This window comes from Lepidothrix coronata, unplaced genomic scaffold (assembly GCF_001604755.1).
Source record: "Lepidothrix coronata isolate B3197 unplaced genomic scaffold, Lepidothrix_coronata-1.0 Scaffold259, whole genome shotgun sequence".
Lineage (NCBI taxonomy): Eukaryota > Metazoa > Chordata > Aves > Passeriformes > Pipridae > Lepidothrix > Lepidothrix coronata.
In genome coordinates, this window is record NW_016690439.1 from 616,162 (window position 1) to 628,517 (window position 12,356).

The window sequence follows — 12,356 nt, forward strand, 5'->3', positions numbered from 1 at the left end:
CACTCCATTCCCTCATTTCCGCAAGGAATTTCCCTCCATTCGCTCATTTCCCCAAGGAATTTCCCTCCATTCCCTCATTTCCCCCAAGGAATTTCCCTCCATTCCCTCATTTCCCCCTCACAGTTTGGGTCAAACCCTCGATTTCCTGGGTGAAGGTTCCAGGTGTATCCCCCATTCCCATTCCTTTGTTCCCCTTTGTTTATTGGGGCTCGTTGACCTGTCCCCAATCCGTGCGGATTTGGGGATCGCGGATCCTTGGGAAGCTCCTGGGAAGGGCAGAGCTCCGGGAAGGTTCCAGGTGTATCCCCCATTCCTGTTCCTTTCTTCTCCTTTGGTTTTTTGGAGCTCGTTGCCCCTTCAACCTGTCCCCAGTCCCTGCGGATTTGGGGATCGTGGATCCTGGGAAGCTGCTGGGAAGGTTCCAGGTGTATCCCCCATTCCCATTCCCTCCTTCCCCTTTGGTTTATTTGGGCTGTTGACCCTCGTCCTGTCCTTTACCCTGTCCCCAATCCGTGTGGATTTGGGAATCCCGGATCCCGGGATCTCCTGGGCAGGGCGAGCTCCGGGCGGGCTCTCAGGAATTCTCTCCGGCATAGATTCGATGTGACAGAGTCCGTGCTCTGCACTGTGGCCATCCAGCTGCTCTCGGGAATTCTGGGACCCTGGGTCTGGAATTGCACGGTAAAACATTCCCGGGATGTGCCGGAGGCTCGGCCGAGCGGGGACAGCACCTCTGTCATGCACTGCCCTCCGAACCCCCTGGTTTGGGGGTTCCCCCGCCTTTGAGCAGGTCTGCCTGGGCTTTGACACCTCCCACGGGAGGGAAACACGAGCAGAGACAATTCAAATGATCTGGAAAAAAAAGAGCAGGAAAAAAATTCAGATTGACTAGAAAAAAACAAGCAGGGAAAAATTCAGATTAACTGGAAAAAAATGAGCAGGAAAAAAATTCAAATGAACTGGAAAAAAGTTTTCTTTTTTTATTTTATTTTTAAATATTAAAAAATGAGCAGGAAAAAATTCAAATGAACTGGAAACAAATGGATGGTTTTAATTTTTTTTTTTTTATATTTGGTTTTTTGCTCAAAAGCTGCTTGTTCAACACAAAAGTGTTATTTAAAGGTTCCTATTTATACTAGTTTTGGCTTATGTGTATTATAATATTTAGTGTATATGTATCTATTATATATTATTATATATAATAACATATATTTTATAGATAATATATACAACATATTATATATTATTAATAAATATTATATATGCTGCTTTGTAATAAATATTTAAATATTTAATATTTAACACAAGGAGAAAAAATGAGCAGGGAAAAATTCAAATTAACTGGAAAAAAGGTATTTTTTAAACTATTTTTAAAGTATTTAAGTTGTTGTTTACTCCAAAGCTGCCTGTTCAACACAAAAGGTTGATTTAAAGATTCCTCCCTGTTTTATCCCAGTTTTGGCTTCACCTCAAAGCCAGGCAGGAGAATCTCTCAGGGTAGGAATGGAATCATGTTGGAACTATTTAAAGCTGGAGGAACCTTTTTGTTGCTGCCATTTCAACACTTTCCCACCAGAAACAAGAACTGTTTGGCTTTTATTTTATTTTATTTTATTTATTTTATTTTATTCTTTCTTTTTCCCTTCTTTTTCCTTTCTTTTCCCTCTCTTTTCCTCCCTTTTCTTCTTTATTATTATTATTATCATCATCATCATCACCATCATTATAATATTTAACATTTACACATTTAATATTATTTACATATAACATTATTATATAGTATATTTTATTAATAATAATCACTTGGAGGGATCAGGTGCCAGAAATGCCAGGAATTTAGAAATGCTTTGCTGATAATCCCTGGAAGGCTGGGAACAGTGCAGGGAAACGGGAATTGGGCCAGGAAAGGGAGGAGAAGCTCCATCAGGATTCCAGGCTGGGACAGAACTGAGTGCCCAGGGAGCCCCTGGGGGGAAAAGAGCCATAAAATCCAATCATGGGGGAATATTCCTCGGTCTGGCTGTGGGGCAGGAAGAGCTGGAATTGTGGGAGGAGAGGGAATTGCTGGAGCTGGATGAGGAGAGTTTTCCACGGGAGCAGAGCAGAGGAGCTGCTGCAGGGTCCAGGGGGAAAAGGTCCCACCTTGGCCATTCCAGGAGATGTTTGTCCAGTGCCTGCAGAGGCTGGGCAGGCAGAGCATTCCCATGGAATCCTGGATGGGTTGGCTTGGAGGGACCTCAGATCCCATCCAGTCCCATCCCTGCCCTGGGCAGGGACACCTCCCACCATCCCAGGGACACCTCCCAACATCCCAGGCTGCTCCAGCCTGGCCTTGGACACTTCCAGGGATGGGGCATCCTCTGGGAATTCCATCCCAGAGTCCCAGGGCCTCCCCACCCTCCCAGCCAGGAATTCCTTCCCAATATCCCATCTCTGGCAGTGGGAAGCCATTCCCTGTGTCCTGTCCCTCCATCCTTTATCCCCAGTCCCTCTCCAGCTCTCCTGGAGCCCCTTAAGGCCCTGGAAAAGGCTCCAAGGTGTCCCTGGAGCCTTCTCTTCTCCAGGGGAACATTCCCAGCTCTCCCAGCCTGGCTCCAGAGCAGAGGGGCTCCAGAATCCTGGAATCCCAGGATGGTTTGGGTGGGAAGGGACCTTAAAGCTGTGGCTGCCTCATCCCTGGAAGTGCCCAAGGCCAGGTTGGATCCCCCTGGGATGGTGGAGGTGTCCCTGCCCAGGGCAGGGGTGGAATGGGATGGGATTTAAGGTCCAACCCAAACCAGTCTGGGATTCTGTGGATCTTCTGCTGGAAAACTGCACTACAGTTGGAAAACTGGCAATTCCTCTGCTTTCTAGTTTGTACCAAGGCAGAGTGGAAAGAGAGGGAGATGTTTCCATGCCTCTGCAGGAATGGGAGCCCCTGGAAACTCTGTAGACCTTCTGCTGCCTTGGGAATTCAGGCAGGGCTGAAATGGGCTTTTACAACTCCCAGCTTTGCTGCTTCCCTGGCTTTGTGTGGATTAAACCCTCGGATATTCCCATTTCCAGCCCTTGGTTCAGCCTGGGGCAGCGTTGGCACTGCCTGACCCACTCCCTCCTCCCTCCTGCAGAGCTCCTGGTTGTTATTCCTCATTTAATTATTATTAATTATTTAGTGCCTGTCACTTTGCTCCGGAATCAGCATTTTCCAGCCTTATTTTCAGGTTTTTCCCAGTTTTTTCCAGCCTTGTTTTCAGGTTTTCCCAGCCCTGCCATCGGATTCCATCAGGGCGCTTTGTGTGAAATGTTGAGTCAGAGCCTTTGCTTTGTCTCCATCAGCCCTTTGTTCTCCTCCCTTGCCGGAATGTTCCCAGAGATCTCAAAGCCCCATCCAGGATCTCCCAACTCCCATCCCGGACCTCAGACCCCGTCAGGGGCTCCTGTTTGTTTGTGCAGCCTCTGACAGAGCCCTGGGTTCCTTTGAAGGGTTTGAGACCTGCTTTCCTTGTGTCCCCTGAGGAACTGCCCCAGGAAACTTCCCATCCCTCTGTTGTGGTGTGGGAATGCCTTGGGAGAAGGGATTGTTTCCTTTGCCCCGTTTTCATGGATCTGGATGTCCCAGGTGTTTGGGCAGCGCGGACAGGATGGGTTTGGTCGGGAAACTTCAGGCACAGAACCCGGCAGGGAGGAGGAAGTGGCTGAAAATATCCCCCTTTCTAAAAATAACCCAGTTCTGAGGCTTCTCCTGGCATTCCTGCTCTTCCCACCTGGATCCTGGGATGCAGGATTGAAATGAGGGGGAATAGAGACAGACACAGGGAGAGGAGAGCAGCTTGGAACTGGCTCCTTCCCTCCTTGCCTGGAAATCCCTTTGCTGTCCCACGGGTCTGTGGGCGTCACTAATGTGATGGCAGGAATTAAACCAGGCACTGAATGTAGGACCAGGGGCCTTTCTCTGCTTCCTGCTTTTCTTTCCCTGATTTTTTGACTCGGATTTGCTCAATGAGCCACAGCTCCAGGGGTTTGTTCTTCAGCCCTGATCATGGAAGGGCCACTCCAGCCTTTTGTGCCACAGTGGGGCAGGAACAGGGTCACTGCTCAGCACAGCCTGTCCCAGGCACTGCAGCCCTCCCAAAGCCAGGCTTGAGTCATCTCCAGCCAAAGCCAGGCTTTAGTGATCTCCATCCAAAGCCAGATTTTAGTGATCTCCATCCAAAGCCAGGCTTTAGCCAATCTCCATCCAAAGCCAGGCTTTAGCCAGGCTCCATCCAAACTGAGCGAGTGCTTTCCCTGCTTTTCCCTTCCCATTTTCCTGGGAGCTTCCCAGTTTAGAACCAGCCCAGTGACTGAGGCAATGTATGGGTTTTTGTGTAAACCCAGCTCAGTTAATCCTGCAGCAAAGCATTAATCCCGAGTTAACCACTGAGGAGGAGGCCAGAATTTCGGGTTGAGCTTTCCCGGCTGTGCCTTTGCTCAGGATCCCCCTTGGCAAAGCTGTGGTTGCTTTGTTTTATAATCCCATTTTTCCACTTAGTTTCCATTTTAAGGACTTTTTTAGTCCCTGTTTAGGACTTTTGGGAACACTGGTGCCAATCCAGTGTCTTTTGGGTGGCAAAACTTGTGGCTTTTTGGGAATTCATTCCCGTTTATTCCTCCCCTTGCTCCCTGTATCTACCTGTACCTGCACAGACATGGAGTCAGGTTGGGTCGTGTGGCTTCCAGAGGTTTCCAACCTTCCCCACCCTCCCTCAGGGCTTCCATCATTCCTGAGGCCACACAAAGAGCACCAGGAAAACTGGGAATTGGGACAGGGACTCCTTGGGGGGGCGGAGGAGGTGTTTTAGCCAAGGCCCAGCTGGAGGCAGGAGAGCGTGGGGCTGGAACGGGATCCAGCTGCCCTGGAGCCCTGGAGCCTTCCCTTCTCCAGGGGAACATTCCCAGCTCTCCCAGCCTGGCTCCAGAGCAGAGGGACTGCAGAATCCTGAATCCCAGGATGGTTTGGGTGGGAAGGGACCTTCAATCCCATCCAGTCCCAGCCCTGCCCTGGGCAGGATCCATGGATTCTTCACAGATGTTGGGAAAGTTCAGCCAAAGCTGTTGGAGGAAAACTGGGAGAAGACTCCAATGAAAGGAGAGATTCCTTCCAATGTCTTTCTGCTGGGAAGGAATTCCTCCCTGGGAGGGTGGGGAGGGGCTGGGATGGAATTCCCAGAGGATGCCCCATCCCTGGGCGTGCCCAAGGCCAGGTTGGATCCCCCTGGGATGGTGGGAGCTGTCCCTGCCCAGGGCAGGGGGGAATCAAAGGATCTTTGAGGTCCCTCCAGCCCAAAGCACTCCCAGATTCCATGATCCACAGGACAGCAGGAGGGGCATCAAAGCCCTTGTTGCCCTTCCCTTGTCCCTGCTCTGGGGGATATTCCAAATATCCCAAATAGTCTGTATGGGATTTGGCCGCAGCCTCGGGACTGTCCCTCCTGCTCCTGGTTCTGCTGCTGAAACCAAATTATTTTTGCCCCAAAGCCCTGCATTTTGGCCAGGCTGGAGATCCCCAAATGAGAGAATCCACTTCCAAAGCCCTGGGAGAAAACCTGAGCTGATCCTGAAATGATTCCATGGGCTGGGAGGGTATTGAAGGCAACAGGCAAAAAAATTCCATATTTTATGAATATAAAAAAATAGTATAGTATATTATATATCGTGTATATTAATATATAATATATTAGATTTTATTTTATATTTTATATAGGTTATATATTTTATATTTTATATGTTTTATAGCCTGTATTTTATATTTACATTATATATTATGTTTATATTTATATAATATGTTTATATTTACATTATATATATATGTGTGTTATACATATAATATGTATTTTATTTATGTGTCTATAAAATCACAAATTATATATATGTAATATATATAAGGTATAAAAAATATACAACATTATATATATATAATATATTATGTATAATGTTATTATATTATACATATGTATGTTATGTATACATATATAATATAAAGTATATAACACCATTATATATAGTATATAATGTTATATATAACATTATGTATATTATATATAGAATATATAACACACCAGCAAGTCCATCCTCTTTGTTTCACTTGTATGTTTCTTTACTTCTATTTATTTTTATTTATTTCTATTTCTCTCTTGATTATTACTTCATTTTATTAATTATTCATTACTATTTTATTATTTATTTTTATTGTATACATTAATTATATGTTAATATATTTATTTCATAGTTATTATTTTTATTATTATTATTTTGTTTCTTTTTTTTTACAATTTATTATTATTTCCTTTTTTCCTATTTATTTCTTTTCCTTTCCTATTTCTTTTCTTCCCCTTCCCTCTATTCATTTCCACTCCCACTTTTCCCTCTTTCTTCCTCCAGGACTTTTTCATTCCCTTTAAAAAAACCCCCAAATTCCCTCTTTTCCTCCAGTTTTCCACCCCCACAGTTGGTTCCTCCCTCCTGGTTCCAACCTTTTCCGTTCCGGCTCTCCAGGGATTTGTGTTTCCTTTTTAAACTTGGTGCCTCAGGGAGAATATTCCGATTAAAGGCAGGGAATCAAAGGCCTTTAAAAGGCCAATAACACCCAAAGGCATTAAAACACCTCCTGAGCATTCCAGCATCTCTGATAAATCCTGTTTTTTTGGTGGAGAAGGTTCAAACTGGATATTTATTCCCACCCTGAGCAGTGACAGTCCACCTTCTCCTCTGGATAACTGGGATAACCAGGGTCCATTTCACCGATAAACCCCAAACACTGATTTTCTCCCTAAATTCTGAGGGAATTCTGCCCTTTTCCCTGGATTTTGGGTGCATGACAGAGCTGCTGTGCTGAGCTTGCAAATAACAGCCTGGAATTGCTTCAGTGCTCGGAATAATTGGCTTTTTTTGGCTCTTTTTGTACTGATCAGAATTGATGTGACTGAAGTGCAAATCTTCATAATAATCATGCATTTGCTGGCAGTGATTGGAGGACCTCCTTTTTGGCAATCTCTGGTAATTCTGCTCCTCTTCTTACTTTATCCTGATTTATTTTGCTTTTCCCTGGATGAATTCCCTGCACAGGTTGATTTGGGAGGAGATTTTCCTCGGAAGAGGGAAATGGGAATTTTTGGAGTCGATCACGTGGAATTCCCTGGTTCTGGCTGGGCCAGAGCTACTAAAAAAAAAAAAAAGGTTATTTTACACCTGGAAAAACATCAAATATTGGCCAGATTTCGATGGGCCTTCAGGGAAATCCTGGGAAAACCTCCCTGGATTTCAGGCAGTGGAGGAGCATTAAATTGGGATGAGGATTTGGGGATAATTGGGCCTGGCTGGGGCTGACTCTGATTTATATGAGGGAAAAACCCCAAATTGTCTTTTTTTCCCTTTTAAATTGGGATTAAATGATTAAATGAATGTTTGATTTATATTTATATCTATATCTATATTTATATGTTTTATCTCTATATATAATTTATATATATTTATATCTATATTTAAATCTATTGCATCTATTTTATATCTAATTTTGCGTCTATTTTATTTATATCTATATATCTATTTTATATATGTTTTAATACCTACTTTATATGTTCATATATATAAAACCATATAATCTATAGATATAGATGTGTTCCTGTGGGCTCTCCAGGCCATGTCAGCTGGCACTTGATGGGCTTTGTTCTTAATTATAATTATAGTTAATCACTAATCACAGCAACGTTCCTAACCCTGGAATGTCTGATGAGATTTGGGATTTGGGGGTGGGAGTTTTGATTTGCTCTGGTTTTGGGGGAGGAGGGAAATAACGGGATCCAAAGGGGGTCGTGCACTCAAACATTCCACTTTCCCCTGGGAAGAGCAGGTGGGAAAAATGCGGGATTATGGTTTTGGGGAATTGTTGCTTTAGTTCATTTCCTTTCCTTGTATCCCATAAAACTGGGTGTCCCTGTCCTGGCTCCCTCCTTTCTGGCCCTATAAATTCCCTTTTAAAGCCTCTTAAACACTCCTAGAGCTGGAGAATTCCTGGGAGATGGTGAGTTTGGGATCACTGGGAAAATGGGAATGAAGGGAGCAAGTTTAGGGCAACTTGTTTAATCCATGGATTATGTAGTTTATATTCCATATACTGATTTATTTTACTGTTGAAAGCAAGAGAAAAGTCCTGCAGTTCCTGGGATTTTCCTCCCCAAAGGCACCAAGGATTCGGAAATGTGGAGCTGGAGGTTGTTGTTCCTCAGGCAGAGTCCATGGACAGCTCCACATTCCAGCTGGGATCCAGCCCTGTGGGAAGGACTCCTGGGACCCAGGTTTCCCAGCTGGGTGTGGGATTTGATGTCTCTTCCCTGACCCTCAGCTGGTGGAAATGGGCTCTTTTCCTGCCCATTCCCTCATTATTTGGGGTTTGAGATCCCAGAACTCCGATGGCACCAACTCTGCAGTTCCTGGCAGCAATTTTCTGGGAAAATATCCCAGCCTTGCTTTAATCCAGGTTCTTCCAACCTCTCCTGACCCTGTTCCCTTCCTGCTGCCACGTGTTCCTATTGACATGCCGGGATTTTCCCAACCAAAATTTGGAATTGTGGAATCCTGGAGTGGGTTGGGTGGGAAGGGACCTTCAATCCCATCCAGCCCCAGCCCTGCCCTGGGCAGGGACACCTCCCACTATCCCAGGCTGCTCCAGGTTTATCCAACCTGGCCTTGGGCACTCCCAGGGATGGGGCATCCTCTGGGGAATCCATTCCAGGGCCTCCACATCCTACCAGGAAGAATTCTTTCCCAATATCCCCTCTATCCCTGCCCTCTGGCAGTGGGAAGCCATTCCCTGTGTCTTGTCCCTCCATCCCTTGTCCCCAGTCCCTCTCCAGCTCTTTCAGGAACAGCTCCCTGTGCCAGCTGCTCCAAGGGCAAACCCCTCTGCTCCAGGTTTCCTGGAATCCTGGGATGGTTGCGGTTGGGAGGGACCTTAAAGCTCATCCCATTCCACCCCTGCCCTGGGCAGGGATGCCTCCCACCATCCCAGCTGGCTCTCACCTGGAATGCTGCTTTCCTGGGATGTCCCTGGATCCAGCAGCTCCCTGGAGTCTCAGAGGGTTGAACACAGAATGAGATTTCCCTGGAAAACCTCTGGCTGGTGACACTTCCCTGAATTCCTGACGTAGTTTTTGAGAAGTTCTGCATAGATTTGACTTGATGACACTTCCTAGAATTCCTGGTTTTTGTGAAGTTCCATGTGGATCTTTTTGTCCCTTCTCTGAATTCCTGACATGGTTTTTGGGAAGTTCCCCACGGATCTGACTTGAGATTAAACCCTTCCAGTCCCCAGGAGGGTCGGAATAATTCCCTGGGCTGCAGTGATCTATGGAATAACAGCCAAGGAATCCCCTGGTTTCACATCCAGGGGCTGCAATTCCATCCTGTGGGAACATTTCAGAGGGAAAAAGTTAAAATCATCTGATATTTCCTTGATTTTGCTGCTTCCACTTTGTCCCCATTTAGCAGCTTTTTATCCCCCTCCTCTCCCAGATCCCAGGCTGTGGCTGTTCCTCATTAGTGATTAATGATTAATGATGAGTTATTTCTGCCCTCTCAGCCCTCCCTGGTGCTGCTGCCCCTGGCAGGAGACAGGAGGGTGTTAACGAAGCAGAACTGGCCCAAATTGGGGGGTTTAACTGTGATTTCCCCCTCCTGCCCCTCCCTGAGCACCTTTCTCTGGGCTTTGTCGTGTCTGGGAGTTCTTTTCTCCACTTACCTCAGGGAAATGTCAACTCTGATGTCTCTTGACTCCTGTTTGGAGCTTGTTAGTGGTTTTTTGTGCTTATAAAAGCCATTTCATCCCATCCTTTAAATACCAAAGTTCCCTCTCTGAGGCAGAGGGACCTGCTTTCGGAAGGTTGAGGGGAGACCTTGGAAGCCCTGAACTCCTGGCATCGATGGCTGATGCCCCGTCCGTGGCCATTCATCCTTTTGCTTTATTTGCCTTTATTTTTTCTCTACAATCTTTCTTTTTTTTTTTACCTTAAAGAGGCAGCCTGAGCAAGGCAAAAATACATTGGAGTGTTGTGGAGCTGCCCCAGGCTGGGCAGGAACCTCCAGGGCAGGGTTGGGAGAGTGGGAAGGGTTCAGGCTGCTCTGCCCTGGGAGGATCAGGAGGTGAAGCTGTTGAATGTCACAGAAAACAAAAAAAAAAAATCTTCAAAATCTTCCAGAATGATCTTCAAGTTCGAGGGATGTCTGGACAAAACACACCCAGGGTGGGGTTTTGGGGTGTCTGAGGTTGGACTCGATGCTTCCAGCTCCAAATATTCCCTGGTTTCCCTCTTCTGAGAGGGAAATTAAAGCAAAATAGAGACACTTGGAGCTCCCTGGGGCTCCTCAGGGCTGGCCCTGGGGGGCTGAGCTGGGTTATTCCATGGAGTTCCACCACAACACTTCCCCAGGGAGGAGCTTTCTCGTGGTGGTCCAGATAAAGTTGGGTAGTTTGGGGCAGTTATCTCCAAACACTCCCTTCCATGAACTTCCTGGGGTTTCATTTGGGCTATTTTTTGTCGTTTCTCTTCCTCATGTTCTGCTTGAGACTTAAACCCGAAGGGAACTTTGGAAATTGGGCTCCTTTCCCCTTCTTTGACAGCCTCAGCCCTCCTGCCCCACTCAGGGACCCCAAGGTGCCTCCTCTGGGCTCTCCTCACCTCCCTGGCCATGCCCAAAGGTTCGGAGCCCCTTTCTGGAGGGTTTCTCTGGGTCTTGGTGCAGGTGGGAGTTTAGAACCAGCTCCAGGAGAGACAAGGGAGGAATTTCCCTCCCCTGGAGGGACTTGCAACTATTCTTGGTTTCTTGGCCCACTTTTGGGGGCTCTTCTCGTGTGCCTGGAGATCAGCCTGGCTTTGTGGGAGGCTTGAGGGAGGATTGGTATGGAATTGTTGGAGAACATGTCTCCCTGTGTGCCCAGGAGGAGCTGCAATCCCTGTGTTGGCAGAGCCAAGCAAATACAGCCCTGGACAAGTGGAGTGTTTGGGTGCACTGGGGAACCTGAACCCAAAGCCAGTTTGTTTGTGCATCGTTTTAACTTCTTGTCTCTCTCCCATGAAGATTCCAATCCTGAATATCCAGGTGAAAATATTCCCAGCTCTCTGTACTGTGGCAGGAACCATCTTCTCCTGCACCAACTACTTTGGTGTGATCTTCACAGGGGGAGTTGGCAAAAATGGCTCCACCATAGCAGTGAGTACCTTGTCCTGCCCCTTCCTCCTCCTCAGCCATGCCTGGCGTTTTTATTTTATTTTGTTTTATTTTTATTCTATTTTAATTATTTTATTTTGTTTTATTTAATTTTATTTTTAATTTAATTTATTTTATTTTGTTTTGGTTTATTTTATTTTTTATTTTCTTTTATTTTAAATTTAATTCCATTTAATTTCATTTTTTATTTTATTTTAATTAATTTCATTTTATTTGTGTTTTATTTTAATTTATTTTTATTATATTCTAATTAATTTCATTTATTTTTATTAATTTTTATTTTATTTTAATTAATTTCATTTTATTTTATTGTATTTTATTTTTATTTTAATTAATTTAATTTACTTTCATTTTATTTTTAAATAAAATTCATTTCTTTTTGTTTTATTTTATTTTAATTTAATTAATTTAATTTCATTGTATTTTTGTTTTATTTATTTTTAATTTAATTTAATTTTATTTAATTTCATTTTGTATTTTTTTTACTTTGTTTTATTTTAATTTAATTAATTTCATTTAATTTTATTTTATTTTGTTTTATTTTGTTTATTCCCCCTTCAGGTGAAATATTTTCCTTTCACTTCATTTCCTGGCTTGGGAAAAAAACCCAAGTTAATATTGTGTGTGTGTGTAAGAAGAGCAGATTTAGGAGTCAGAGGTTTAAAATGGCTGATTGGAAGCAGTGCCAGCATTTTGATTTTGGGGGTTTGAGTTACTGACACAAACCAGGTTATACCAATACCCAAACATGCAACCCCGGGGAGCTCACACTGAAATCTGGTGCAAAGTCCCTTCCCAGGAGATTCCTCAGGGAGTTCTGGTCCTCCAGAGCTGAGCACTGTCCTTCCAGCAGTGGGACAGGAGCTGGGGAGGGTCTCCTGAGCCCCCCCTGCCCCCTGGCTCTGCTGCCTCACAGGGGTTTTCTGCCCCACACCCCAAATGCAGCCCCTCAGCTGTTCCCCCAAATCCATCCCTCAGCCCCTGTTCCCCCAAATCCATTCCCTCAGCCCCTGTTCCCCCAAATCCATCCCCCTGAGATGCTGTTCCCCCAAATCCATCCCCCTGAGATGCTGTTCCCCCAAATCCATCCCCCTGAGATGCTGTTCCCCCAAATC

General features: G+C 45.2%; 1 protein-coding gene across 4 annotated transcripts in view; it reads left to right on the plus strand.

Moving 5' to 3' along the window:
• Window positions 1-12,085, plus strand: part of CEPT1 (choline/ethanolamine phosphotransferase 1) — a 28,996-nt gene extending 16,911 nt beyond the window's left edge. Inside the window, exons 5-7 of one of the 4 annotated variants that reach the window (XM_017835526.1) lie at window positions 6,930-7,014; window positions 11,092-11,223; window positions 11,803-12,084. In XM_017835526.1, coding sequence (XP_017691015.1) covers window positions 6,930-7,014; window positions 11,092-11,223; window positions 11,803-11,952 — 367 coding nt within the window. In that variant the 3' untranslated portion in view covers window positions 11,953-12,084. Of the gene's footprint in view, window positions 1-596; window positions 682-6,929; window positions 7,050-7,099; window positions 7,216-11,091; window positions 11,224-11,802 lie in introns of those variants that run through there. The other 3 variants (XM_017835525.1, XM_017835524.1, XM_017835527.1) reach the window with 3 other exon arrangements.
• The last annotated feature ends 271 nt before the right edge of the window (window positions 12,086-12,356 follow it).